Source organism: Simochromis diagramma, unplaced genomic scaffold (genome assembly GCF_900408965.1).
Source record: "Simochromis diagramma unplaced genomic scaffold, fSimDia1.1 OVJJ01000382.1, whole genome shotgun sequence".
Lineage (NCBI taxonomy): Eukaryota > Metazoa > Chordata > Actinopteri > Cichliformes > Cichlidae > Simochromis > Simochromis diagramma.
Genome location: NW_024386734.1, coordinates 275,170 through 302,782, shown reverse-complemented (window position 1 = coordinate 302,782; position 27,613 = coordinate 275,170). Strand labels below are relative to the sequence as shown.

Below are 27,613 nucleotides of genomic sequence, written 5' to 3'. Positions count from 1 at the left end.
GGCATCAGTTCGCAGGCTTTCTGAAGGCCTGTTAAGAGTTCTCTTTGGACCTGCTTTGTCACCCATTTCCAGTCCAGTCCTTGTACCTGACCATTTTCAGAGTAATACATTTATTTATCTCTTAAGCCATTTTTACACTGATCTACGAAGCATGAAAGGTCTCCTAATGGACCACTGCTGTGTCTACTCATTACAGTCAGCAAAGAGCCATTTTAACCAATTTTAGTTACTCATCCTGAAAAGATCCAACTCATTAGATTACGAGCATCTAGCTGCTACTTACCCTCTTAATTTCTGTTCAACCAGCAAAGATGTGATTATTTTTTTCACACAGCTGCATTACCTCCTCTTTTCTGCATGTATGTTTAAAAAAACAAGACGCTATAGTCAAACATTCTCAATGAAAGAGACTGAGAGCAGAGTTGAGTTATCATCAAAACCAGTTTGTGTTTTATTTCAAACAGTTTGGACACCATCAGAACCAGCCGTCATTCCCAAACTTCACTGCATCTCCACGGATTCAGAATGAACGTCAGACAGCAGCAGCCCCACAAATACAAACACCGAGAGGACAACGTGGTTACTGGTCCTTCAGATCAGTCTGTAGTCGCAGACTCTGCATGAACAAAAAACCCTCCTGTGTTCAGCTGGTACAAAAATATGCAACCATTTAAAAAGCAGATTCCCTTACTTGTGTTTACCTGACCTTCAGTTTAACAGTGTTGGTCTCGGTGAGGCTGCTGCTACTTTGCACACTAAAAACATACATTAGAGGAGTGTTAATGATGCATTCAGTCACTGTATGTCCGTCACATACTGGGTTAAACACATTTATTTGGCGAGACTGAAAAGGGGAGCGATGTGGACGACCAAACGCTCTGAAGAGACAACTGTTAAAGGAAAAATCCACCTGTAGCTGTCAGTCGGTGCTTCTGACTCCTCCCCCACACCAACAAAAGCTGTTGCATTTCATCAGTTTCCCATAATGCTGTTCAAAAAGCACACAGGGGATGCTTGACTGCTGCCTTCTGTTACTCGCTGACGTATATGCTTAATTTTAGATAAATAAAATCTATAAAACAATAAAAGCAATAATAAAAATGACCAGATGAAAATATTTCTCTAAAAGGAACTTTTTATATTTTAGGGTGCAAAAACTGGCCTCTGTCTCTCCACTTCTTTTCTTCTGACAATATTTTAATACTCTTGGAATTGAAGGTGTAGCTCCAGTTTCCACTCTTTGCTGATGACATTTTATTTTACAGTGCTTAACAAATTTATTAGACTACCACCGAATGTAAGGGTTAAGACACAGCTGCTGTATTTTTATGTGTCTGTAAATTTGAGTATAAAAACAAGAATTCAGTTTGTTTTCTGCCTATTAAATATAAATATACAAGTTTTTAAGATATTTCTTCAAAACTTTGACAGGTGTTTTACTTCTTGCAAATGCTTTGGTTGGTTTTGGTTTGCATGGAAGAAGCCAACTTGTTTGCAAACATTTGCCAACTATTTGCAGAATGATAGTGAAACGGAGTATGGTCATCTTCAAAGTTGACTGGATTTGCTTATGGAAACATGTCAGTTTCAGGACATAAGGCACAGCTTTAACTTTCAAGGTGAACAATGGTTGCACACTTTTTCCAGTTAGTGATTGCAAATAGATGGCCATATTTTGTGCAACCACGGCAATCTGCTAAACCCAACGCAATAACAAAGTGGTTTTTGGTGTAATAACCTCTTTGTGACTGATTTCACCCATCGACAGCCGGCAAACTCCAGCAACCACTCCCACATCTTAGCTAAAAAGCTCCACATTACCTAAGATGTGGAGAACTTTTGCATTAGACATAATAACGGCATCTGCAATATCTATAAATTAGTGCTGTCAAGCATATAAATGTGAAAGTTAAATATAGCGAAACCTTTGCAGTGGAACTACTTGAAGCTCAATACTAATATATACCATCTCCCTCAGTTTCTCTCAATCCAGTATAGTCGTTTTTCTGTGTTCTTATAGACATGGATCATCATTAGAACTCAAACACAATCAGGACAACACAAATGAAACAAACACCAACACCAGCTGCTGATTTATTTTAATCCTTTATGTAACCTAAAGTGGATTTTTCCTTTAACACTGTGATCGCATATCAGGTTTTGGACAGTCATGTATTTTTTTTGCACACCAACATCTAATAAGAGAATGTCTATAAAGTGAGTGTATGTTAATAAACTCACAGCTCCATTGTGACCATTCCATATATTTGGGTTTGTTTGTTTTGGTCTGCCCGGTGTGCCAGATGGGTGGGGTTTGCAATTTTTAAAGCACCAGGCAGGTTGAAGATATCAACCATAAGAAAGGTATCTTTGAGAGATAACGTACACTAATATTCTCGATCTAGATTTGTTGATTATTCCAAGCAAGCAATTATTTATATTCCAATAATAACATCTGTATTTATGTACACATCTCTCACTTCACACTCCCCAAATTAGATCAAAATAAATCCTCAGATTTCCAGAGCTGCCTCAGCAGACAATCAAAATTAGTAAAATACATAAAAATAAAAACAATGCAGAACATCAAAGGAAAAAACGTTAACATGGACATTCATAATAATAATAATAATAATAATATTTAAATAAAAAGAGCCAAAGGTTTCAATGAATTCTGGTTTTCATATTTAAAAAACAAACAAACAAAAGGCTTTCCAGCTGAATCTGTGGACTTCCATCTCCCTAATAACGTGCTTTTGTGCTTGTCTGTGTTTATTTACATCTTGAGTACACCTACACTTTGTTTATTTAAAAAAAAGAAAAGGAATAAAAACAATATAAACATCATTTGGTATGTATGAACGCAACTTAAAGAGTCCACAGATTCTGTTGGTGTTTCAAGTCATTTGCAGCCAAAAATGACTTTCTTCAGATGTCCGAAAGTTATAAAACGACTAAGCCCCCAAGAAAAAACGAAACATAAAAATTGCGCAACACTTTCCTTTAATGTAGATTACTTCCTTTAAGTTGATTAGTCAAAGAGCAGCACAGACGTGAAAGAGAAATAGTGTTGACTTTGAACCTTCGACTCATTGAGTGAAGTGCTTCGGATGCATCGTCAAGGAAGTCGCTCGATCTCCTCCCAGTCGTTTACACAGATTTGAGAACTTTGAGCCAAATGAGGTATTTGTTGAGTTAAACTATTTGTAGTTGTAGTTTTATGTAACATAAATGGACAGAATGACTTTGGAAGAGGCTGACAGTGATTTAACTTTACCCACCCTGATCTAGATTGGTCATATTGCCATTACCTTGAAACCAAGATAACTTGATCGGTTGGATAACCCATATTTTGCAGGATTCTGCAACATCCGGAGCTAACAGACACACGTCAGCTTTATACTGAGGAAATACAATATAGGCGCTGCTGAAAGCAACTTTATGCAAACTAGACAGGCTAAATCTCACCTAAACCTAACCAGTGTGCAACAAAGGTCCATATTGGGTGAAAAACAGGGTCTCCCCCTTCAGTCTCCTCATTAGCACTGTATTTGTGTTCAACATGGCCATTATAGCATTAGAGCACCAAAGCTAGAGGACACCTGGTGTGTAACGGATGCATCTGGATGAGAATGCGTTGGAAAAAGCAGGTTAAGGCCAGGGCTCTGGCTGCACGACGTCCAACTTTAAACTTTCTCATGCTGGCAGAACTAACAGAAAGGCTTATGCAACAAAGAGAGCGAAATCCACAAGCTCACATTATTTTGTAACATATTTTGGCTGCTCTGTGTTACGGACATAAAACCTGAATGATGATAAAAAGTGTCACTTTTCAGAGCACTTAAATCATTCTCTGAAGAAATGAAAATTACTTTGCAGTATTTTGGGGGATGTGATACGCCTTCAAGACTCAACCTGAATTCCCTTACATTTGTTTACTTTTTACCTCTGGGAGTCAGGACTTTGTGCTAGGTTGTGGTAAAGTGAAAACACTGTACAGCCACAAGCATGAATGCTGTTACTTTCACTAAATTGCACGATTGAAGGACAAAATGACAAGTTTTCTGACAAATATTTAAAAGTGCTTTTCAGTTTTAAAAGCGGAGACAGCGACTTCACCGTATTGCGATGCACCCAAATCCACATGTCACAGGTCAAGCAGCAGCCCTATTTTTTTTTTTTTTTTTTTTTTTTTTAAATTTGACTGTACATGTTAACATTCAAAACTCAACAGCTATATAATATAAACACCTTAAAGGCTGCATAGAGCTTTTTTTCCAAATCCGCTTTGCATCTGCTGCAGCTCTGTTACAAAGGAGTGATAGCATGGAGGATTATCAGCTTGGGAGTGTAAAATATACAACAAAAATAACTAAACTCGGGTTAAAAAAAAAAAAAAAAAAAAAAAAAAAAAAAAAAAAGTTAACTATATTTGGTTTGTGCAATTAATAAGAACATAACGGAGGCGGAAAGGGTTAACCCACAGCTGGAAAGCGAGACCGAGGCTTTAAAAAGGCTTCTGCTTCTCCTCAGATCAACTCAATCAAACCCTGTTTGTAAGTTTTAATTCTGTTTCTCAAAGTTGGCAAGTTTAAGATCTTTAAATATTTGGTCTTCATCATACTAGAGAAACGCAGTAATTTGAAGACCTGAGTTCAAACACGCAGTCAGGTATGCAAGCAAATATGTCAAACATGTTGTGACCCTTAAAATCTTATATTCCGAAAGTTTTATTTGGAAGCAACTGGAAGATGTGACGCTGGACTTCCAGACATTTTAAGGACAAGAAAGAAAAAAAAAACAAAAAAAACCCCACTTCTGTGTTCTGTGACTGTACTGGACACACAGCCCTAGAGACCAGCTGGCGGCATTTGGCAACCACTGGTTGCTAGGGAAAATTGTATGTTCCTAGATGGGTTGGCAAGTTGTTTGCTCTCAGTAGCTAGCATGGAACTGGTCCCAAAGAGGTATACGGCGCTGAACCAAATGCCCCCTTGCGATTTCTTTGGTTGCTAGCAGGTTGCCATGGTGACCGGTAATTTGCATAAATGACTCACAAAATACTCGACAGCAACTGCAAAATGTGTGACGCAAACTGGAAAACCGAGACCTTTAAAGTCAAATATCGATAAAGCGACCACAAGTTGGAGGTTTTGGATGCAGTACCCTGGCAAAAGCAAGCAACCACTTGCCAACTGGTTGGAGGATAAACTTTTGGTCACCGGATAATCACCGACCTGTCTGTAGGCCTGTGTGACTGAAGCCTTGCCAATCAGAATTCAGCACCACTAAGACGGCAGCAGAGCCTGTCAGCAGTTTTAAGATGAATCTGTAGTAAAGAGAGCTTGAAAAAGTTCTAAATGCAAAAGGTGTCTCTCAGGTTTCTAACCCCTAATGGGGGGGGGGGTCGACCCTTTGGAAGTAGTTGTTGTTTTTAGACATGAATAAGTGCAGTTTCTTCCTTAAAGCTGAGAAGACCAACATCACCTGGATGACCGAGAACCTACACAAACACATTCATCTGTAATATCCTGAAATAAGAAGAGCGAAAGTAAACAAATCTTGGTTATACTTGTGAATTTTACTATGTAACCCACTTTTACCCCTCTAAAGGAAGACTGCAGTTAATCATTTTTTGTCTAACCTACCTACATATGCAAGTTTTACTTTTTTCTTTTTTTAACTAAGGAAGAAGAAATCCTGCCCAAAATTATCCAGTTATGTGATCACTTGAAGCACTACTTACTGGAATCACTAAATGCTCAGCTGATTAATTAGCTTCAATCAGCTGCCCAGAGTAGCGCTAACATTCAAGTAACTCAATTTAGCCCAGGCTGCAATTTAATGAGCATTTCAGAAACAGTAAGATAACCACGATGCAGCTCATCTCACAGGATGCTTCACCCCTAAATCTGAAGCTGCTGTTGATGCTGAGGAGGGGAAGCCATTTAAAAGCGGCCGAGACAAACATGCGAAAGAGACGGTCTTACTGCAATAAAATAAACCGTGTAGCCGAGCATCAGCGGATCACATCCGCAGACCTTTAGCATCACTCAGCGTTACCAAAGGCTGCAATTTACGATTCTGGAGTGGAAAACGTGTTATGTAAAAACCTGACTGCCTGCCAGAGCTGCAGCTGCACGAAAAACACTTAAGCCAGAGTCAAAATTGGCGTGGCTGAAACTGCGAGATGAACCAGCTGTAGAAGGGTAAAGGCGTGTGTGCGCAGAGAGGCATCCATAAGCACATGAGACAAACTCGACAAACTTCGACACTGCGTGTCGTGTAGTGTGTAAAGTGGATATCAGAGCTGACTTAAAGGGGAAAAAAAAAGCACTAGTCTCATAGTGCGTCCCTTTAAAAACAAAAAGTACAAATGTGCATATTGTGGCATCTTTAAAAAAGTCAGACATGTTACAACAACACATCCTCGAGAGCAAAGGAGCGTGTGCTTGCTGTCAAAACCATGAGAAGCTGGCATTTTAAAAATTAGCTTATGCTGTTGAAATACTTCCTTTGAGCTCTTTTCCCTCCCCCACTGTGGCACCACGAGTGGCTTTAGACACTCTAGACGCTCTGGAATCTAGAACAGGACTGTTGGTGATCCAAAGGATTGGATTAAAAAATATAACATGTGGCAAAGTATTCTTTTCTTTAAACAGGGTTGTTTAAAAAAAAATTATATAAGCTGCAAATTGTACTTTTGGTCAACGGGTTTCACTTTTTTTCTCTTTATTTTTTTAGTTAAGAATTTTAAACCTGAAACGAAGAGCCTTACTCATGAGTGTGGGGAACATTTCAGCTCCATCAGCACCTCCCTGGTGGCTGGTTTCCATTTCAACCATCGCCTGTAACACTGCGCAGGACGTGATTGGCAAAACTTCACTATACAAAACACCGCAAACTATCATCCAAGCGCCGCGCTCACATTCAAGCCGTTCACTCACTACAGGTAGTGTCAGTGGTTTTGCTGTGACAGGTGGGACGTTAAAGGAATCTTTGGGGGAGTTGCGTGTCAGTGCAACAAGCCACAAAAAGGGCCGACTCGGACCTTAACCCCCTGACACCAGTTGCATCCAAAACAGCTGGTTATGCCGCATCATCTTCTCCTGCTCGTCCTCCACGTGTCAGCCTCTTGGATTGGTCAGTCTGCCCACAGTGCAAAGCGAGTGTTGTGGAATCTGCCAGGGGGGGTTTCTAGTGGATGTTTTTTTAAAATATATTTTTAAGGTGCTCTGCTGCAGCAGTGTGGACACAGAGGATTTGAACAGTAATCCAGAAGGCTGTCACAAGACCTGCCGCACACGTCTCAACCCGTCCCGAGTGGCACTCCAGTGTAGCTCCGCCTACAGGAAATAAGCCTGGATACTTAAGTGAGGGCGGAGCAGGTGGCTGCCATAAGCCCCTCCCCCCTCTGTTGAGTGACAGTCTGTTGGGGACTTACGACCGCCTTGGTTCAGTCTCTCGACTGGTAGAACAGGATGTATCCTGACTCAGAGTTCTTGGAAATGTCCGAGGTCAGACCGTAGAACTCCTCGATCGCCTGCGCGTCAATTTTCTACGAGAGAAGACGACAACAGAGGTTAGAACCCGTATCAGGATACAGTAATAACCTGGATCTGGTTCTCCTTGTTTTTGCTTTCGAAGCAGTGTTAACTTCACTGGCCAATAGGTTTCCAACCCCCCCAATAAACAAAAGACAATAACTAAATAAAAACTAATACAAGAGGACCGAAACCATGATGAAACAAGAGTATACACATGGACAAATGAGACGCTGTAACTCTCACCGGTTAAAACTTTGATACTTTATATTTTAGTAAACTGAATCAAACTCAGCTGTAGTCTAATAAACTTAGCACAAGAAATTTGTCTTCGTCAATTATTCAGACGGCCCCGTAAAATGAAAATGCAATGTCATATAACAGTTTTAAAAAATATATATATCTTACAAAAAAGAAAGGAAAAAAAAGATTTACGAAACTTATTCTGCAAAGTCACCTAACTTTAGGCATTTAAAAAAAAACAAAAAAAACAAACATATTTGAATGACAGTTTCATGCATTTTCTGACCATGATTTTTAAGGCACCTCTCCTCATTCATTTGGACAGAGGCTTCAAAATAACTATCCAAATATCTGCAAAGATGCACAAGTGGGAAGAAGAGTTTCTACGAGGATCCAGTCATAAAATGTGAGAATTAATAAAGTGCAGTTTAAAATGATCAATTTACTTGTGCCATTTTAGCTAATGTGTGCATAAATAAGGAACGAAGAAACAATATGTTTATATGGAAGGTTTTGTGTGCACAATTCTCAAAATGAATAAATAAATCACCATTTATTTATTTTATTGTACTGTTTTATCTTCATTTTATCTTGTTTTCTGAACGTCACTTAAGCTTTTCTAGGGGTTTTTACTTCTTTTGTTATTGGATGTCGTCTCTGAAAATTCCTTTTACATTTTCCACCGTGGTTGAAACATACCCTATTATAAGCACATCTAGTCTTCCTTATATTGATAATTGATGAATATTGTCTGGCTCCTATTCAATCCAGCAGTTTTCTGGGTTAAGTAAAGTTATGGGAGCTAGAAAACAAAAGCTGCACTTTTGGAATGAAAGATATCGGCATCATAATTGTAGAAAACTAAATAAGTTTGAGTTCCACGAGGAAACAGGCAAATGGCAGAAACAAGCAGCCAAAAAGGGATCAAAATAACTTATCAGAAAAAGAGTTCAAGCTAAAATATAAAACAGAGAGAGGCATGCAGAGTAAATCTCCACAAACCATAAAAAATAAGTTAATCTTTCTTCTATGCAGACTCAGCAGAATCTTCCAGACCAGATGTCTGAGCGGGCCGAAGTCCCGCTGTAGTGGAAAAATACTGTGGAGTTTATATCAGTTTTAACCATCAGTCCCTGATGACTGACTGAGCTCTTTCCTGCAAACAGCAGGGTGATGTCTCCTACTGCCGAGGAGATTTAAAGCAAAATAAACCATTCTAACTGGGAAAATAACGTGTACGTTAGATATTTGATTTGGCTGAACTGCTACTGCGAATGCACAGAGAGGAGCACATGTGTTTAAAATGACCTCCAAATGCTTGAAAGTATTTTCTAAAACACTAGCTGTGACCTCTCATGCTATAATATAACCAAATCAACGCCTGTGTGACTATATAAGGAAAAACCAAACATTACAAGCATCATAAAAATGAAGATTTTGGGGGCACAGGTGTCCTGGACTGCATTAAAGTATACTGTTTCACCTCAAAGTGCACCCCGACTGTAGATGTGTTTTACATGCCTCGTTTTCTGTCTTTTTCTACCTGGCTGTAGCTCAGGTGGCAGAGCAGGTCAGCCACTAATCAGAAGGTCGGTGCTTCGATCCCTGGCTGCCTCCTGGCTGCATGCCAAATATCCTTGGGCAAGATACTAACCCCGTGTTTGCCTACTGGTGGTGGTCAGAGGGCCCGGTGGCGCCAGTGTCCGGCAGCCTCGCCTCTGTCAGTGCGCCCCAGGGCAGCTGTGGCTACAACGTAGCTTACCATTGCCAGTGTGTGAATGTGTGTGTGAATGGGTGAATGACTGAATGTAGTGTGAAGCGCTTTGGGGTCCTTAGGGACTAGAAAAGCGCTATACAAATGCGCTACACAAATGCAGGCCATTTACCATTTACCACCCCTTTAGTATAAGGCAGTAAGGCTGAGCAGCTTAAAACAGATGATTATATAAAACTAGAACTTTATACTTTTTCCCTCCGATTATGCTAATTAACTGTGATAAAACATGGATGTGTGTATATCCACAAAAAGCTGCTTGAAGCTACGAAAAACTACACAAATCTGTAAAATTGTAAAGTAAAACAAAAAAAAAAAAAACACAAGGACAAACTGCAGTTAGACTTTCTTTTGTGGCTTTAAGTGATCGCTGTAGGTCAACCCAACAAACATTACAGTTATATAAAATATATATTTTTATATATGCTATTGTGTTTTATCCAACTTCCCTTGTGTTTTGTGTAATTTTGCAGCATTTTTCTATTTGTAGGTGTTTTAAGTTGCAGTGCATGTGAACTCTCAGAGCCACCGTACAATAGTGTCAGTTATTCTTATCCAACTGTATAGAAAAGTCTTGCAACGGCTAACGCGAACCGATTCATTCAGCATCCAGTTGGAACTGATGCACAGATTACATGCCCCAAAATTGATTTTGTAACGTATTCTGAATACTTTGGATTGAAGTTTACTCACCATACCAATACCAACTAGAGTTTTAAATATTAATAGAAAGTGAGTAACAGTAGGTGGACATTAGGTAAGGCTGCGCTTTTTGCAGCGATCTCGTATAGAAAACTATTCCGCGCGTATATAAAACAGGTCCGCAGCTCTGAACCGTAGTAAAGGGACCTCTGGCTAATACGTTGGGTTCCGTGTCAGCTCATAGACGAAAACTAGCTTTACTTTGTTGTCTGGGTCAACTTTGCTAGCGAGAGACAGAGAGAGGCGTTGAAAGGCTGCTCCAACGGAACTTATTGATTCGGAGGAAAACACAAATATAGTGTAGTCGAGTCTTAATAGCTTACTTACAACCGGACTACACCGCCCATAAGGCTACACTCTTTAGGGCGATGCCTGTAACACTCTGCCTATTGCCTTCATATTAAATCATTTTTTGAACAATAATTTTTAAAAATATTTTTCAGCAGAAATATTTCTGCTGAAAGGGCATAGCCTAATATATGAAACAGGAAAAGACTGCTGTGTAATCCCTTTATTTCAACAAAGTAACTGTATTCTAAATACCACCTCTTTAAATGCTAACTGTAACGGAATACAGTAAATATGCAGAGACCATTCTCACCAACTTCTACTGCAAACACAGTTCTTTTTCTCCCCCCTATAAGCAGGCTCCGAACACGACAGAAAGCCTATCCCATCTAGGGACGCAGCAAAATAAGCCTTTTCCTTGTAAATAACACTGTTAATAAAAATAACTACTCCTGACGTAGGTTATTTGAGAATTAATGAAGACTGGCTGAGACTGTACATCTGCAGATCAGTGTCTCATTTACCACTAACTACAGACTAAACGTCAGCAAGCTCTGGAACGCCTCATCGTGACGACTGCACAGCCAGCGAGCTGCTGATAGTTTGATTGCTGTGGCATACCTTTCCCTCTGGCATCAAGAAAGAAAAACATCAGACTGAAAGGTTACTTCGCTGAAACACAGCAGCACGCCGAAGCTTAGGCCGCGTGATGTGGCGGGCCGCCAGTGGCTAAAGAGCTACAGCAGGCCATCGGCTCACACTGCAAACTTAGCAGAGCTGCACTCCCTGTATGGCAGGGATATAGATGCTGGCAGATCTCCCTGTTTGGATTGATGGTTCATCAAAGTGTCACCATGTTATTTAATGTTTTTAAAGTGCTGCGTCTTTTCCTTGCTGACATGTCAGCTACCGAGATGACAGCGTGCTGAGTGGAGCTGGGAAACCGTTTAACGGGGGCTGAGCACTATCACGCTCCAAGGATGTCAGACTGTTGTTACTATGTAGACAGCCATGTTTTCCCTCCGCTGTCGCCACATCAGAGAGGAAAGCAGATGGTTTTGCAGCAGAAGCACACGGGTGATCAGCAGAACGGCAATTTCATGACAACCAAACTCATCGGAGGGGGGAAAAAAAAAAAAAAGTGAAATCATTAGCTGCTGTGTAAAAGTTCAAAATAACAAAAAAAACATATTCAGCCTCTATGTCTGCACCACCTGCTCAGAGACGGTGAAAATTAAAGGAGGAATGAGGGCTGGAGCACACAGAGAAGCAGTCTCTCATATTTGTAGTGTGTAAAAAAAAATGTCCAGGTCATCTCAGTTTATAATACTACGACCGAGATGAGTAATGATTCAATTAAGAGAAGGTACACGGTGACCATGAGCTAGAAAGGAGAAAGATAAATGTCCAATAAAAGCAGGTATGTTCTCATCTCTCATCTTTTTTCCTTAATGGACACTTTTATCCACCAGTCATCATTTATCCCCATCGCTAAACCCAATTTCAGCTCCTCATCAGGCTCAGGTATGCAGGTCGGCCCGCTGCAGGAAGTCCAGACAAAACATTCGGGAGAGCCAGGATAGACTGTGAGCCTGGAATTCCTGTCTGGTTTTGGATTAGATGGGAAGCTTATGTGGAGATGGGAATTTTAATCTTTCAGTCGGTGCTCAGTCTGATGTGAGCTGAAACGCTGATGCTCAATTTAAACAGTTCACACTTGCTTTACCACCTTTAAACCGATCCGGTCTTTTTAAGGGGGTCTGTTAGACTCATTATGATCATTTCCAGCTCTGCAGTTTTATTGGCTATGATTAATGTGAGCATCTGCCACTGTAACAGCACAAAAAAAGAGAAAACTACTTATAGATGTCTGATTTCCTGTAAAATGCAGAAGATCGCTTCTCACCTCTACGATGTCGTCGTCAAACAGCAGCCAGAAGCCGTGGCTCTTGACGATGGTGATGTAGTGTCCGCGGTTTGGTCCGCTGCAGGGCACAGACACAGAGACGCATTAAGAAATAAGACAGCAGAGTCATGATGATTCTCATCATCCTTACTGCCAGCGTGGTTTTGTTTTTGGTAGTGTTTGTGGGTCATTCTGTGTTAAACAGGACAGCTGGAAAAGTTTTGAATGAATTCTGATAAAACTTTGTGGGGGTGTCGAGCAGGGTTATGTTAACAATCCATTACAATTCGGCTTACATCCAGTAAAGTCTTCAAGGTCAACTTAATGATTTATTGGTGGCAAACTGACAAAAAGCCTGATAACTTGTAAGTGTGCTGTTTTTTTGTCAACATTTAAAAAAACAAAATGCAACATTTGACCTCTGACCTCTCCTTCAAGGTCAATAGATTGACCTTCAGATCAAACTGATAATAAAGAAATAACAGAGAAAATTAGATCTATTTAAAACTATAGTATTACCTGTTGACTAAGTGTTGTCAAGAGAATGAGCTCTGATTTGAAAAATGTGTAGTCTAAGAACATTATTACCTACTCCTACATAAACTCCTCATCCTATAAATACTGTAAATTTTAAAGAAATTCTTCTTCTTCTTCTTCGCAAAGTCAGAGATGGATTATTTTTTAAAAACTGGAAAAAAAATCATTTATTGTGAAAATGTTTTGCTGTTTTTTGTTGTTTCACGTTGTCAAAAGAGACCAAAACATTGGTGATGAACCGACGCTGCTGTTAGAAAGATGTTCACATCCACACGCAGCACAGCTCGAGACAGTCTTTGTGTTTATCCATGACGTCTGTCCTTCTGAGGAAAGCTCCAGTGTTAGATTACATCTCATCTGCAGGAGGAACATAGTCGAGTGACTAATGACTCGCACATGCTCGCTTACACATCAGCTGACGTCAACTCATCAGCCGACCGGACTTAGCGAGCCAATGGACACCGATTCAAACAACGAGCGGCCCGAGGCGAACCGCAGCAATGCAGTGTTTACAGGGACACATGGATTTATTTCCTCTTTATATCTTTATCCAATAAATATCTGATGAATGAGTTAATGAGCAAAGTTTTTTTCTAATTAAAAAAAAAACGAATAACTTTAGGAATATCCCCTCTATGTCCTCTGAAACAGAATCAAGAGACAAATTACTTAAAACCAGATGTTTCCAAACATATTTCCATATCCTTTTATTTAGTGCATAATTGAAGGTTTAAAAGAACTTTCTGTAAAATTTAAAACTGTTAAAAAAACTCCAAAGTCAATTAAAACTATCATAAAAATGTGAGTAAACAGCAGCTGTGACTCAACACAAAAATATCCGTGTACTGTGTTGCAAAGATATCAACTGAAGATCAACTAGGCTGGACTTTGGGGCAACGCCAATTTCAACCACAAGATGGCGCAATGAGTTACTTGGTTAAATAAAGTTACCTTTATTTAACCAGGTAGCTGATTTTTATGCACAGTGGCAGCTTCAAGCATAAAGTAAAGCTTCTTGAGAGAAAGAATATCTCAAATTAAATAGCAGTGTGTTATGTGAAAACATCTACTGATATGCTGCCCCCTGGAGGTGAAGTGTTAATTAAATTTTGCTGTTAACAGAAAACCCAAGCCTCAACACATTAGATCAGGTACATACAGTCGATAAAGCTGATGTGGGTAGTACGAATTATAAATGTTTTACATTGTAACATCTGACACTACCGTAATACTACCAAGTGCATTTAACGTGATTGACCACACCACAGCTACCATAATGACATCCATCAGTGTTTGAAGTCGTGTTTTGAAGCCTTGAGATGACCGTTTCCATGGTCGCCATCTCGGTCTTTTAAAATTTGGCGTAATGAACTGCACGGTGGTTAACACCGTTGCCACACAGCAGGAAGGTCCTGAGTTCAGGCTGAGGTCTTTCTGTGTGGATTTTGCATGTTCTCCCCATGTTTGCGTGGGTTCTCCCCAGGTACTCCCAAAGACATGCAGTTAGTTGGTTAGTTAACTGATCAATCTAAATTGCCCATAGGTGTGAATGTGAATGGTTGTCTGTCTCTATGTGTTAGCCCTGTGACAGACTGGCAACCTGTCCAGGGTGTACCCCAGCTCTCGCCCTATGACAGCTGGGGCTCCAGCGCCCCCTGCGACCTTGAAAAGGATAAATGGAAGCGAATGGATGGATTAATTGCACGCATGATGACTAATAATCCTATTTTTCTTACATTTAAAATGGCCAAAATTATCAAAAAGTAACCTTCATATTTTATCCACTATGACCTGAAAATGAGTGTTTACAGAGGTCAGGGCTGAGAGCAGTTTCTTCAACTGCAATTGAAAATAATGTTTAAACATTCTCTTTTATACCATCAGTATAACGTCTGGGTCATTGAAAGACTGAGAAAACAGCGAGGATTTAATGAGTGACAAGGAAAAAAAAAAAAAAAAAAAACTTTCTGTTATTTTACATGGAAAAGCCCAATCACATTATTCACTGGACACACCCTCACAAAAACACAGTGGGATGATGATAAAGGTCGGCTTACGAAAGGTTACAAAACTGAAATGAAGCCTTATTTCCATCTGGTTCATAAGTAGAGTTCACATCATAAGAAAGATCTGGAAACTGAAATGTCGGCAGTTTGTTGGAGCAAAAAAAAAAAAAAAGGTTGGGGGAGGGGTGCTATTTATATGCAATATAGAAGCACTTAAAACTCTGATAAGTATTAAATGGTTTTATAATCATTCAGCAAATTACTCTCATATAATGTGAACAATGTCTGCTCCTCAGACTGTTATGAAGACTAAATGACTCATTTCAACAAGACTGTTTACAAGTTTGATCGGCTCATTTTTAACCATACAACACAAAATAGACTAGTTTGTGCTCTACTGCACGTCTTCCACTCATGCAGCTGCAAACATTCACATCAAGTTCAAGACAAAAAATTAAAGTGAAATAAAACAATAAACTCTACCTGCCACAGTGCACGACGACAGCCACCAGGTCGTACAAACGATCCGGGTTGGTTGCGTCCCCGGACGTGTTGAAGAGGCGGAGCTCCAGGGGGAAGACAACGCGATAGGACAGTTTGGTGTAGCGGTGCAGCTGGTCCATGTATTTAAAGCGCTTTAGGTGGAGGGCGAGGATCATGGGTAGCTTCTTTACCCTCATCCTGAGTGAGAGAGATGAGAGAAATATTGATTTAAAATATATATATTTCAGAGCAGAAAAATCTTCATCTTTGAAGACTGAATTGTTGGATGGAAAAAAAAAAGAAAAAAAAAAAAAGAAGAACCTTTTCATTTCGAAATTACAAAAAGCAGAAACACAAAAAAGGCGCGCAGTACGATCGATCTTTCCCCAACAAAAACCGAGAGGCTGAAAGCTTTCCACGCCAGTCCACAGACCTCCTGTCAGGAACGAGGAGCACGTTTTGTGTTCCTCCCCCTAATTTGGGAGAACCTTTTTCGTTTGTGCTGCTCTGCACGCTGCAGACGCTGGTGTCGGCATGGGCCTTTCAAGCTAATGGATGGTGCTTGGTGCACTTAGTGGGCTCTCAAAAACATTTGCTGGTACGTATTTAAAAAAAACAAAACAAAAAAAAAAAAAAAAAAACAAAACGTGGCGCCGTATGACGGACGCCATCGCGAGCAGAGAAGAAGAAAAAAAGAAACTCATATCAAAGGGCAACACTGACAGAGGGACGTCCAGCTGCTGTTCAGTAGTTAATAATAGACTTCGCATTAGACTGACGCCCATGACGAACTTCTCAGAATGTAACAGGAAGGCAATGGTTGCTATAGCAACATCAGATGTGGTTTGTAGGGTACCGTCTAATGGAACAAATTTGTCCACTCAGAGAAACTTTCAAGTGGTTGTACTGCACTTACAGCTGTGTGACAGTTACAGGCTGTGATAACCGCTCCTACAGTCTGCAAAGCACTACAGCCCTGCACCGTCAGCGCCGGGTTTATCAAAACTCAAACATCAGTATTCATGGAAAACCAGTGTTTGGTCATCATGCAGTGACACGGCAGCTGCTCTGAACCGAGTCAGCTGATAAAATGCACGAGCTCATGCTTCAGCGATGATAGACTGATGTAACTCTGATGGAATAAAAACAACAAAGTGACTCGTCTTAGATTTTTACTGAACAAATTACAGTTTATTTAACCCTCTCAGGCTCAAATGAAACTTTTTGTTGCTAATGCACAACCAAGTCCTGCAGTGGTACTTCTGAGTTAAAAAAAAAAAAAAATCATAAAATATGTATGTGGGGTAATCAGGTTGTTAGTTTTTAACTGTTGCAAATCGGCAACGCCTGCCTCGAGAGGGTTAAAGACTGTCTGATGTGTTTCAATTTTACATGTAACAAAACCTCAAGCATGCCCCCAAGAGCTTCCGATTATGCCTGAAGGTGCTTCTACCACCACTAAGAACATATAACTAATTAAAATGTAAATTTAACTGCAGTTATGGCTCCCAACATCAATTACTTTTGAACAAGTTGGTTTTGTGGTTTCTAGAGATGTGCTTTTATCTCTTCTTTAACCCTATAACTGCACCATGTTTGATACGTGAGCTTGTGAGACCGCTTTATCATCAGTGCTGGGTTTATTTCAGAGCTTAGCCAAGATGGAAAGTCGAGTAATGAGTGACAAACGTAGCTTTTCTTAAAAGTTCAACAAATGCGTGGCGTTTCAAAAGCTGCAATTATGATTTTCTGTCCGACTCGACCACCTCAGCAAGAGTTTTCCATGTCAACAAAATGCTTTATGTACTTGAGTCGCCACAGATTGTGAACAAAAACAGAAGGAAAAAAAATTACAGCGAAATCTTGGTAATGCTTAACACACACACACACACACACACACACACACACACACACTGAACTGCATAATGACTGCTCGCAGTGACCAGAGTGCCTGTCACACTCATAATCTGCAAAAAAAAAAAAAAGCAAGTAGGATTTTTTGCACGACAACGACACAAGCCCACACACACACTCTCTTGAGTGCATCGCTGACACGCTCGCTAGCCGTGCTCCACATGACGTGAAGCGCAAACGGTGGCTGGAAATAGCTGACACGGTTATACGGTGGAAAAGCAGGTGGTTAAAAGTTATGCTTTTGTCACTGGAATTAATGCTGTGCCACTAATATTTTACTGTAATGCTGCTGCTGGCACCTGATGGTAACAGTTCAGACTTCGACGTCGGCAGCATGTCGTCTATGGCAGCGGCTCATTGATAAAGGATGTAAAAAGCCCTGCAGTTACTTACATTCGGGAATGCTGCTGCCTGTGAGCAGCAATAGCTGACGAAACGTTCAGTATTTTCATCCTGCATCATCAGAAATGCCATCAATGTTCATTTACTTCACAATAAAGTAAAGAAACACATTTTTGGCACTTGTTTTTAATTTAGGGCCCGTCAGAGACCTTTTCATACTGGATTTCATTGTTTACATTAGCTTCTCTGCACCATCTGAAAACCTGCTGAGACCAGCAGATCCTACAACATGAAATGTATGCACTTAACAATCAGGGGGGAAAGCCTTTGTGAAAGAGCTCTGTGTGCTATCTGAAGGTCAGGTAACAGAGCTGGTTTAAAGGCAGCAAAAACAATAGGTGATGAAAGAAAATCAGAAAAGTCACGTGATGATGATGTCACTCACCTTTTCTGGGCTTCCTGTTTGCTGCGACACTGCTCGCAATAATACTTGTATTCACTGCATAACGTCTCTGTGTTACTGAAGCCCCTGATGAGCAGAAACAAACGCCGTCACTAAGATCAGCCAGCGTCCTTTAATCGTTCTTTTATTTATTTATTTATTGATCGCTAATAAATTCGGCGTACCTGAGACAGTGCGTGATCGACGTGTTCTGCTCCACATCCACAGACAGATCCAGGAAGTCCTCGTCTTTGCTGCTCACCTGAAACAAAAGCAAAGGGCGAACGCCCAAGGTCACATGGTGTGTCGTTATGACGACGGCATTAATGACCCGATCGGTTAAACCAGCAAAGTGGAAAATTAAGATAAAAATGAATACTCAGTGTCTCACACAGATTTTACCTGTAGCCAGATTAATGGCTTGCTGAGAGCTGGGTCGAGTTTCCTGTGTTACAAGAGGCTCTTCTTTTAAAACACCGCGCTAACATAGACTGAACGCAGGTCCAGACTTTTGGGTTAAAATCATCTGGAAGTGTGACGCTTTCACCGATTTGTTTATTTACAGCTTATTCTAAGTGTCATATTGATTCTATTTAATATGGGCAAGCTGTCAATCTGCACCTTACTGAAACCACTGATTGAACCACAACTTGTGCCAGTTTGCAGTCATCAGAAATAAACAGCAGCACTGAGCTTGGTGATAAAATATTTAACTTCAAAAGTTTATTTTGCCCCTCTGTGTGCTAATCTCATTTGCAATGCTGTTGCATTCTTCTGTTTTGTGTTCTTTGGAGATTTGACACTATTTTATAGTCATCTGATCATGTCTCTGACTGGAGGACGTGACACTCGGAGGGACTGTTTTGTGCAGAAGAAGAGTCATATAACCTGGGAAGGGTTTTTACATGAGCCCACAGGAAGCCCTGCTTTAACACAGAAATTTGATAACCCCCATCGTCATACTTCTTCACACCATCATCATCTCCGACTGGGGTTTCAGGTTTTAGAGAACCAGATAACACAAAGAAAGCCTGACTTTGAACTTGGACAATTAAGAAGAAGATTTGCTGAGACTGATTTTGGTGCTACAGCCAGCTGGAGGCAGTCACAGATACACAAGACATGGGCCTTCACAAACACTCCAGAATACACACTCTGTGTTTGACAAGGGAACAATCAGGGAACAGTCTGGACTTCCTGGAAAACGTAACTATACTATAGCAATGGATGAGAGGGCCGTTCCTCCATAGACTTTAATTTAATTGACCATTAAAAATAATTCAGGTTTAAAGTCACGCCCATCTTCTTATACTGATCTGCAGTTCAAACTCCGAGTACTCGAGCCACTCACAGCTTCACAGTTGAGGCAGCGCGTCTCGTTGGTCAGCGTTCCTTGGAAGATCTCGTGAACCCAGGTCTGCTGCGTCTCCTTCCCTCCTTCCACTTCTCCACCTCCTCCTCCTGATTCGCTACTGCCTCCTCCTACTCCCCCTCCTCCTCCGCCCACTCCTCCACCTCCATTCTGAACCAGTTTTCCGTTCTGCTGCCGCTCCTGGCTCTTCTCCTCCTGGAGAAGGTCAGCGATGGTGTTGAGAAGGTAGTTGAGGAATTCGTGGGCGTCCTGCTGCATGTAGTTGTCAAACAGCTCTGAGAGGAACAAAATAAAAATAGCAAGCAGAACGAAACATAAACAGAAAACATAAAGATATATAGAGGCGTGAGAATAGAGAAGTGGAAAGAGGAATATAGGAAATAACAGACGTGAGAAGAAAAGAGAACAAAGAATAAAGAGCAATCAGAATGCTGGCAATGAGAAATATAGCAAATCAGGAGCCTGTCGTCTTCTCCTACATCTGCTTTCCCCTTCAGGATCTGGCTGACAATTATATTGCTTCAGCTGCGATAACCCTCCCCTTCCTCTCATTCTTTTCCTTTCCCCACTCCATCTGCCTCATCCCCTTTCTCCCCCGCCAGCCTCAGCTGTGCTCGTCAATAGTGAGAGGAAGTGGGGTTAAAACAAGCGACTGACGGAGGAAAGTCTCCGACTTTACTTCGACTTTTTTTTCTTATTTCGTACACAAACAGCAGCTGCACAATCTGGCAGAGCTGCAGAGTCGAAGCGTTCGACCTCAACGAATATTCTTTCTGAAAAAAGGAAAAACAAAGTTCAGCATCATGCCGAGTCACTCACCATTTTCCTTTCTCAGCCGTGAGATGAATTTCTTGGGCGGGATAACGCCGACTTTCTTCTTCTGTGTGGCGATGCTGTTGAACAGGTCAGCCAAGCAGGTGAGCAGGGACTCTTTACGGCGAGGCTGCACCTGAAGAGAAGAAGACGGAGATGGTCAACGTTACGCTGTAAAGGCCTCAGCAACTCAGAGATAGTTTAACATTATCTTATCGTACTACACTAGCCTGAACCTTGATACTTGATCTACTCTATGGAAGTCAGGTTATGTGAACTATAGCAAAGAATGAATGAATCGTCAGTTAACCTAAATCTTTCAATGATGAGGATTCTGGACAGAGAGGAACGCTGGTTTGAGCGGGGGGGGGGGGCAAGGAGGCCATTTACAGGATAGACCATCTCTGAATCGAGGAGGGTACATCCTTCACTATCTTACATTGCTGTGATTGCAGCCATTCCCCAACTCTCTCTAAATGTTGACAAACTAAGCAATCTTATGGCTCCATCACAACAGAGTCAAAAGAGGACGACAACTTCCTTGCAACTAGTTTGCTCCGTGATTTCACTGAATTTTAGTAGTTGGTTGCCCAGATGTGGAGTACACAACACTTGCAACCTCTGGACAGGCCCAGGAGACTCTCATGGGATTAACTGCCAACGTGCAATTTAGTCAGTCTGCACTCATGAGGGCACTCATTGCTTGCGTCACATCTTTTTGCAATAGAGGACTTGACTCAGCTGTTTGAATTCTGGTTATGGTCCTACATAAAATAAAGGCTGTGGAGCCCCGGTGTAATTTTGCAGTCTGATAGCCGTCCTACAGCAACTAAGTCAATATTTGTAAAGGAAGGCTTCTAAGTAATCCAGATCCAAATACAAATGAGTTCAAATAAGCTCAAATTAACACATTCAAAGAGGAAGTTGAGGCTATCAAATGGCTATAATGGTATACAAGATGAAAACCTATGAGAACCATTGCACCACAAACCAAGCACCACATTTGGCTCAATTTAAACATCTGCTTTTTATGAAAACTTAAACGTGTAACTCTCTATCATATCAATATGGCATTTAGCTGTGTGTGCATTCTGTCAGGGCACCAGGTTTCATCTCAACGGCTCGTCTCTCATTACTTACCTTGTACGCCAGCACCTTCTCCCTGAACGGTCGACAGAAGTACAGAGCCTGCAGCACCGAGTTACAGTAGCAGGTGTTTCCAAACTAGAAAGAAAAAGGAACAGAGAGAAGGCCGGGGGATTTAGAGGAAGGCACATTTTCTGCTCGTTTACACCAAATAAGCCATGGCAGTGCTAAAGAAGTGGCCTGACAACTAAACATCCGGTGTGAATCTTCAAACAGACGAACATGATTAGTAGCTGCTGGCTGTGCTCTGCAGTCTGCAGCAGGTAAACAGGTGCACGGCCACCACCAGATACTTACATTAACCAAGCCAAAGTAGTGTTCATTTACGGGAAACTGTTCCGGTCCAATCTCCTTTTCCAAGGCAGAGGCATTGGCGCCCTGCAAGCAAAGAATTAAAACAAGGAAAAGAATGACTGTTTTATTTATTTTTTCCTGAACATTTTCATATTATTTTGGATGTGTAACAACTTGCAGTCAGTGTTTTTGTTTTAATGAAAAATGATCCATTAAAAACTTCCTTTGTCCTAATTTCCTCCTCAAAGTTTCCAGTTTTTCCTGCTCTGTTTTCTCTCTGCTCTGTTGGACTTTCAGCCATCTGCTTGCTGCAGCTTTGTTTTTCACTTCACATCCTCGGTTTCTGCATTTTATTTTCCTCTGCACACTGACGAGCCCCATTAATCACATCTACATATATGTAACCGTTTAAAAACATGCTGAAAAGCAATTTTATTGATACCCAAAATGTGAAAGCTGACTAAAGTGAGGGCAACACATTCCATCAATCTAGAGGGATAGTGTTGCATGACTTGAACATAACCTGCTGCGGTCCAGTTTATGTGTTCAGCATTAGTTACCATGGCGATCTAGCCAGGTAAAAAGAGAAGATGCCTTCTTGACACTGAGAACTCGGGACTTTAGGCTCAAAGACACAGACACATGACCACAATTATTCCCAATGTGTGCAAAAAGTTAGCAGTCTCGTTTCCTCTGAAGTATTTGTTACACAGACTGGGCCGCCCAGGTCGTCAAAGCAACTTTTATTCATCAAGATAGCAGTCTTATTTTATTGCCATCAGTTTGTGACTGAACGGGGGCGAGTTGACCCTTGGACTGATTGTGTCACAGCTGCTCAAAACTTAACGTCAGTTAACAAACTAGTGCAAACGAGTCTGATCGGAACGCCACAGATTTAAGGCAGAAATTTAAATCATTTTTAAAAATCCCTCCACGAATTGTGACGTAGCTTCTGCAACGACAACTTAACCACAAAAATGACACAAGCTCATGGCAGCATAACCAGAACAAAACCAGCTGCAAACTGGTCGAGTCAAACCCACTACTGCACTGGCACAGCTGAATCAGGCCGACTGCTGTGTTTGTCAATTAGACAGCAAGAGTGACTGCCTGAATCTGACTGTTTGGAGACAAGTTGCCTAAAACCAGGAGACCTGCTGTGCAACTGCTCTGTGACTGTGGTGACCCGCAAGCTGAGGGTGTTCCACACCTCTGGTCGCTAGAACTGTTTTCAATTGCTGAGCAACCACTGATTTCTATTGTTGCAAACGAGGCTGTAGTCCTGTTTTTATAGCTCTAACGTGACTGAAACATTAGTCCCACATTGATTAATCCCGCAATTAATCAAATTTGAACACCCATCGTCATCAGGCCATAACTGGACCCCACAGAGGTCACACAGGTAGTCTAATTCCTCCAGGACGGCCATTGCGAGAATGAGCAGAATGAGCACTTCCAGAGCTACAAAATGACCTCCAGCAGGACACTGGTGTGAATGTCTCTCACCAAACAATCAGAAACAGACTTCATGAGGGTGGCCTGAGAGCCTGACGTCCTTACACAACTCTACCACCCCACAGTTTTCTGTAGGTCGATCCTGATGTGGCATCCTTCCATTCCTCACACATTACCCAGTCCATATCATATTATAGATATTCAACATGACTTTTTTCCCCCCCGTTGAGAGCTGAGCTGTTTTCTTTGCAGTGCATTTTGATTCTATACTTCCACTCAGGGCAAGCCTGCAAAGAAGTTTAAAGTAACATAACATAAAGTGAAAGCACTGCCCTGTTGATTTTGTTTTGTGTTTGAGCTGCAGTAGAATAAATGTTTTTTTAAAAGAAGCACTGCATTTATGTGAAGTGCATTTTGACAGATTCGTAGCACAGCGTGGATGTGAAAGCAGGGCTGTGTTTACGTGACAGTGCAATAAAAACACTTCTGAATAACACTGACATATAACCCTGCAGTCCTGCTAGAAACCGAGGATTAAATTACACCAGCAGGGAGAAACAGTGCGAGGCGAGGGGCATGATGATGATGATGATGATGATGATGCTGCTAACGCTTTGTAAAGTCACAGACAAACACGACCCCCGAGCAGCACGGGGCTGTAAACAAAAACAAGCTCACTGATCTCAGAAAGGCAAACAAAGACGACAGCAAACATCTGCGTGCAGAGTGAGACGGTCTAAGCGTGCTCTGAAATCACACACTTTAATTAACTCGTGCTTTCTTTTTTTGGGTTATGCCGATTCTGAAACGAGCTGCACTTCCTGCACTGGTGGAAATGAAAGTTGAAGTGAAGTCGGGGCAGCACGAAAGGCTGTTAGAAAACAGCGCGAGTGGAAACTCTTAAGTGGCTGTTTTGTCAGACACCGATCGGGTTTGTTAATCATGACGATCGGTCGGGAGGGCGCTAGGAAAGCATTAGTCTGTCTGCCCTTTTCCTGCCCCCGTGCTCCGAAATAACTCGAGTCCACGAGACGAGCCGCGCCTGCTGCGTTTTAAAAGAAAATGAAGATTCTTTCCTTTATTTCTGCGGATTTTTTTTGTAATCTTCCCAGCTCAAAATTAGTGTTTGAGTGGTGACCAGGCATGTAAGCATGACTGATCGGAATGTAACTTTGGGAATGAGTGTGTAATAACGGGTTTTATCTGCTCCCATCTTTTCTTATAAAGCGTGACAACGAGACTCATTTCTTCTGTCTCTCCTCAAAGTTCACACTGAACTACAAATATATCTATATCTACCTACTAGACCTCAAGCAGCTGCTCTCCCTGAATACACTTTTAAGGTGGTTTAAGGTGGACCAGGGTCCTGTACTACCAAACAGTGCAACAATCCGAGTAACGTTATTTACTTACTATTGACAAGTCAGCAGGTGGTCATGGCATATCTGTTAATCTCTAATCTCGAACTATCTGTTACCATAGTGATGTAGGCTAACCCAGGGTTAACCCTGACGCTGCCTGGTTAAGCCCAACTCTGTGAACTTTGAGGATAACTTCTGAGGAATTCCATTTCACAAATAACTATTTTATATAATTTCACGTTTGAGGGTTGTTGTTTTTTTAATTGAAATCTCAGTAAACTAAACTGAAACTTTACAGTTTGGTTCAGTTATTACTAACCCTGTTTGTTGAGGTTTTAGGCTTTGTCGCGTGGAGCTTAGCTGTGTGCATGTTCATGCGTGTTACTAGGGCCTCTGTAGCCTTGCGTGTTAATTTGGCTGATTTTTTTCCCCCCTCAATGGACGCACAGCCACAGAGGGGGATTTATGGTTGATTTATGGATCAAACCAGAGGATCTTTTGCTTGTCAGGTGAATGTGTAAATAAAAAGTAATTTAAGCTTCTACTTTTAAAAATACAAATCCACCTTCGATGGAAGCAAAGGCAGTTTGTTTCAAAGATGCACTTCACTGCTCTGTTGTGGAAACACCAACGCTCTGAACCCTGCAAAGGTCCTCCGCCTCACACGTCAAAGGCAGACGAACGCTTGAATTCGGCCGTGCCCCGCTGTGGCTTGTGCAGCTTTTGTTTGTGGCTTTCGCACTTTCCATACGACCAAATCAACTTTCTGTGGAAACAAGCACCATCCGGCCAGCACCTCGTAGCCCGCAAAGGTAGCAGAGACGAATCAAACTATTTTTTTTCTGTCTTGTAGGTGCTGGGCTGGATAAGAGCTTACACACGGGAACAACAAATGAATGACAAAGACTGCAGCAGGCTTCTCCAAAGCATCTGCATCACCATCTGTCCTCCTCTGAAAGGTGCAGCACATGCAAACAGGACAAGTTACAGTCAGAGGTTAAGCTTGAAGCAAACGCAGAGCTGGTCACATTAACAGGAAACCAGGCAGTGTTAATGTCTCACGTTTTCACCTACAGCCTCTCTTTAACGAGTGGAGTGTGTCTGGGGAAATCTTATTTAACTCCTTACAAGGCATTACATGTGCAAAGGTAAACATGGCTCCAGATCTGATAAAGAGGGCGGTATAAAAAAAAGCAAAAAGAAAATGCACAGTCACACCCAACAACTTTGGTTTCCTTTAAACTGTCCGGACTCTTCTGCCTTGCTGAAGGCTTCTTTATTTTTTTTATAGAAGTAAAGCCAAACTATTAGCAGGTCCACGGTGGGGGTTGGGGGGCATCCAGGGTGTATCCCATGACAGGAACTGCTGGAAATTTTCCACCAGTTACACATGAACAGGCAGCAGTCAGCTGGCTGAGCTGTTTACATCCGCCCATTGTCTGCCTATCACACCTTTGACTTACATACGCAATGGTGCAACAACAACTTTGTCATTTTGAAAGCCCGTAAATTTTATCCAGACGAGTCCAGAGACTGCTGCCGTGAGAGCTAGCATGCTAGGCTAGCTAGTTTTCGCCCTTCTCCGCGTAAACAAACCGAGGCTGGCTGTTAAAACACGCTTTGTTTCCCCGTGAAGCTCCTCTCCTCTTTCCACACAGAGGTGAAGGGTAAGCACTGGTAAACTGATGCTCCTCGCAGGCTCTACAACTTTCCCGAGAAACCCTGACTGACTGATGTTTTTTTCTTCTTTTAATTATATTGTCCTGTCTGTCAGGTTAGCGAACAGGCTAGCGGAGCAGCTACTAGCCTAGCGTCCCTGGAAGGGGGGACCGGACAGAGGCGCAGCGCATTCACGCCCCGCGGATAAAAGCACCGGATTCGGCTTCTTACCATCGTACAAATCGAGGCGATCTTTCGGACTGTCATCAGTATTTCCATCCGTAAGCCGCCATGTTGGACCGAACCCCGATGGTGAAATAATCAGAGCCGCTGCGGCTGCAGAGTTCCGAAAAAGCTTTCTGCCCCTGTTTGATAAACCTGTCAGAGTACACGGACCGACAGAGGGCGCTTCCGGGGAGGGGGTTGATTTTCAAAATAAAACGGCTTAACGTATCCTTCACTGTTAAGCAGGTTTACAGGTGTGGTCAAAAGTTTTATTTTTTTCTTGGGCATGAATTTCACTGGCCATTTGAAAGCTTTAAATAATGTCTTTTAGAGCTGTTCTTTTTCCTATCATTGTACAGTAGTAGCTAGCTATCAAGTTAGCTAGCTGCTAGACTCTTATTGAGGGAAAATGAGGACTGTAGTAGGATAAAAAATATGGTACAGTCTACTAGAAATAACCACCATAGTTAGTAAAAGTAAGAGTGCCACAGGTACATAGCAGGGGCTTTATGCTGTGAGAGGGAGCGAAAATTGTATTTATAATAAAAACAAATAGAATAGTATGAAGCCTTGCGACAGACTGGCGACCTGTCCAGGGTGTACCCCGCCTCTCGCCCTATGACAGCTGGGGTAGGCTCCAGCGCCCCCCGCGACCCTGAAAAGGATAAGCGGAAGTGAATGGATGGATGGATAGTAAGACTGAGATTGTGCTAGATACTAGAGATGGCACGATACCACTTTTTTATGTCCGATACCGATATCATAAATTTGGATATCTGCCGATACCGATATGAATCCGATATAGTGTTTTTTAATCAACAAAACTGTTTTTTAAATATCTTGCTGCATTTTGTATAAGTTCATACTCAAGTTTAAAACAACAACTACACTAAAGCTATTCTGTTATACCTGTATGCAAAAAAAAATATTTCATAGTTCAGCAATACTGATCAATCTGATAAACTTAAACCTACACCATCCTCCCTATTCTGGTATTTTAAAGAGTACTTAGCATAAATATTAAGCAACCTAACTAATAGGGTTCCAACTCCCAGCAACAACAAAAATAAATAAATAAAAAAATAGGGAACCACCCCTCACGCTCCA

General features: G+C 41.5%; 1 protein-coding gene across 2 annotated transcripts; it reads right to left on the bottom strand.

The window, feature by feature from the left end:
- Positions 1-422: 422 nt before the first annotated feature.
- Positions 423-26,693, bottom strand: usp12b (ubiquitin specific peptidase 12b). 2 transcript variants are annotated; one of them, XM_040031476.1, is made up of 11 exons: positions 26,513-26,693; positions 21,810-21,890; positions 21,507-21,590; positions 20,373-20,502; positions 19,533-19,828; positions 18,367-18,443; positions 18,185-18,268; positions 15,484-15,681; positions 12,458-12,536; positions 7,445-7,558; positions 423-755 (listed from the first exon to the last, which is right to left on the bottom strand). In XM_040031476.1, the coding sequence occupies exons 1-10, from the start codon at positions 26,558-26,560 to the stop codon at positions 7,457-7,459; spliced, it is 1,179 nt and encodes a 392-aa protein (XP_039887410.1). In that variant the 5' UTR covers positions 26,561-26,693; the 3' UTR covers positions 423-755; positions 7,445-7,456. The 2 variants fall into 2 exon arrangements, with proteins under 2 accessions (XP_039887410.1, XP_039887342.1); XM_040031408.1 differs by having other exon boundaries at positions 423-7,558; positions 26,513-26,692.
- Positions 26,694-27,613: the final 920 nt, after the last annotated feature.